General features: G+C 37.4%; 1 protein-coding gene across 1 annotated transcript in view; it reads left to right on the top strand.

Annotated features, from left to right (window-relative positions):
* Window positions 1-976, top strand: part of LOC138057607 (fibronectin type III domain-containing protein-like) — a 46,320-nt gene extending 45,344 nt beyond the window's left edge. The window contains exon 10 of the mRNA XM_068903569.1: window positions 915-976. Within this exon, the coding sequence (XP_068759670.1) occupies window positions 915-976 (62 nt within the window). The remainder of the gene's footprint in view (window positions 1-914) is intronic.
* The last annotated feature ends 582 nt before the right edge of the window (window positions 977-1,558 follow it).

Below are 1,558 nucleotides of genomic sequence, written 5' to 3'. Positions count from 1 at the left end.
TGTCTTCCCTGATGTTGAGACGAGTGTGTTCTTGGCTTTGGGTAAATGTGGATCGACCCACAAAGTAATCATCCCCTTTTTTACTAAGGACAGCGCCTGGGCAAGTTGAACTTCCGAAGTAATGGAAAACGTCTATTTCCTTTACCGATATAACCAAAAGTAAAGTTACAATCTTTTGCTGGCCAGAGTTCCTCTGTGCATCTCTCCAATAAGTAGGCTTTTAATATAGTAATACTGTCGAACAGAGGCACGTTTACGCAATACGAATCGTGCGAGTTTTTTTTTTTTGTCGCTTTTAAAACACGCAGACAACTGATAGCAATGTTTTCTTCCATCCTACTTGTCGCATCTCCGAAAATAAATTAAGAACTACCCATATTACCTTTCGGTCTTGTCTTTAAGCTTGAAACTTTTATCCGACAACCTTAATTGAAATAGCTGCATATGGCGCAGGAAACTTCAGCAACACGAAATGCATTCAGTTTAAGCGTTGGTCTATTTATTCCATCCTATATTAAGATAAAAAAATGTAGAAAACTTTTTTTTTCTTGGCAGTACATTTGAAATAAAACAATTTACAGGAAAAACTAGTACCTTATAGTCACCCTCCAAGAATCTCTTGGCTCATTTCAGCTGCTCCTTCTTTTCTTTAACCCAAAGAGAACCCTTTCCACACTTTTCGCCAATTTCTTCAACTAGAGCCTGCAGGTGTTCAAAGGCTTTTGCTCCTTGCGCAGTAAAATAATCAAGCCCCTGAATGGAGTTTCTTGTAGACGCTGAGCAGACATTTAAAATTGCGACTAGTATACTGCATGCCATCGGCACGAAACCTGACTCACGACAAAACGCATTATACTGCTGCACTATTCGCTCGGAAATTAATGTTCTGATAAGGTCGATGTCCCAATCTTCAGATCACATTTGGATAACCATTGCCAAGTTTTATTCTTATCAGCATTCTCCGGCATTTCCCTGACAAACTGTCCATACATTTTCTTTTCAGTCCAGTTTTGTTTAAGTTCAATCTTGTTCTATCTGTTTTATTAAAAGTATCTTCCGTATTGATTGTCTTAGCTGCATAAACTCCCTTAATGAGGTTATCTTCAGAATTGGCAAGCTTCTTGCATCCACTGACAATGTGTCGTACTGTTTCAGTGGCATCTCCACACAATCTACATATTATTATTAGTGATAGTATTGTTATCATTATCATTATTGTTATCGTCATCATTGTTACTATTAACGCCCTAATTATCGCACTGCTGAAATAATGGAGGGCTCACGAAACGAAGCACATTACGTGATAGATCCGATAAAATTTAGAAAAAGTTTCGCTTTAAAAATAGGTCAGGCGGCTACAAAGACATTTTACGAATGCATTAATTTGCATACATTTTCTCAACAACACAATTCTCTGAACACCAGAAGAAAGAGAATCCATTGGAGACTATATGAGACATTGTCTTTATCCGCCGTCTTAAAAAAATGACCTGCACTCTGTCCAAATACCTTAATAAAGAGTACAGTTCAAAAATGTTAATTACAATTACAGAAGTTT

The sequence above is a fragment of the Montipora capricornis genome, chromosome 7 (genome assembly GCF_036669925.1).
Source record: "Montipora capricornis isolate CH-2021 chromosome 7, ASM3666992v2, whole genome shotgun sequence".
NCBI classification, from domain to species: domain Eukaryota; kingdom Metazoa; phylum Cnidaria; class Anthozoa; order Scleractinia; family Acroporidae; genus Montipora; species Montipora capricornis.
The sequence above is the reverse complement of the archived record's forward strand: the minus strand, read 5'-3'. Positions and strand labels throughout refer to the sequence as shown.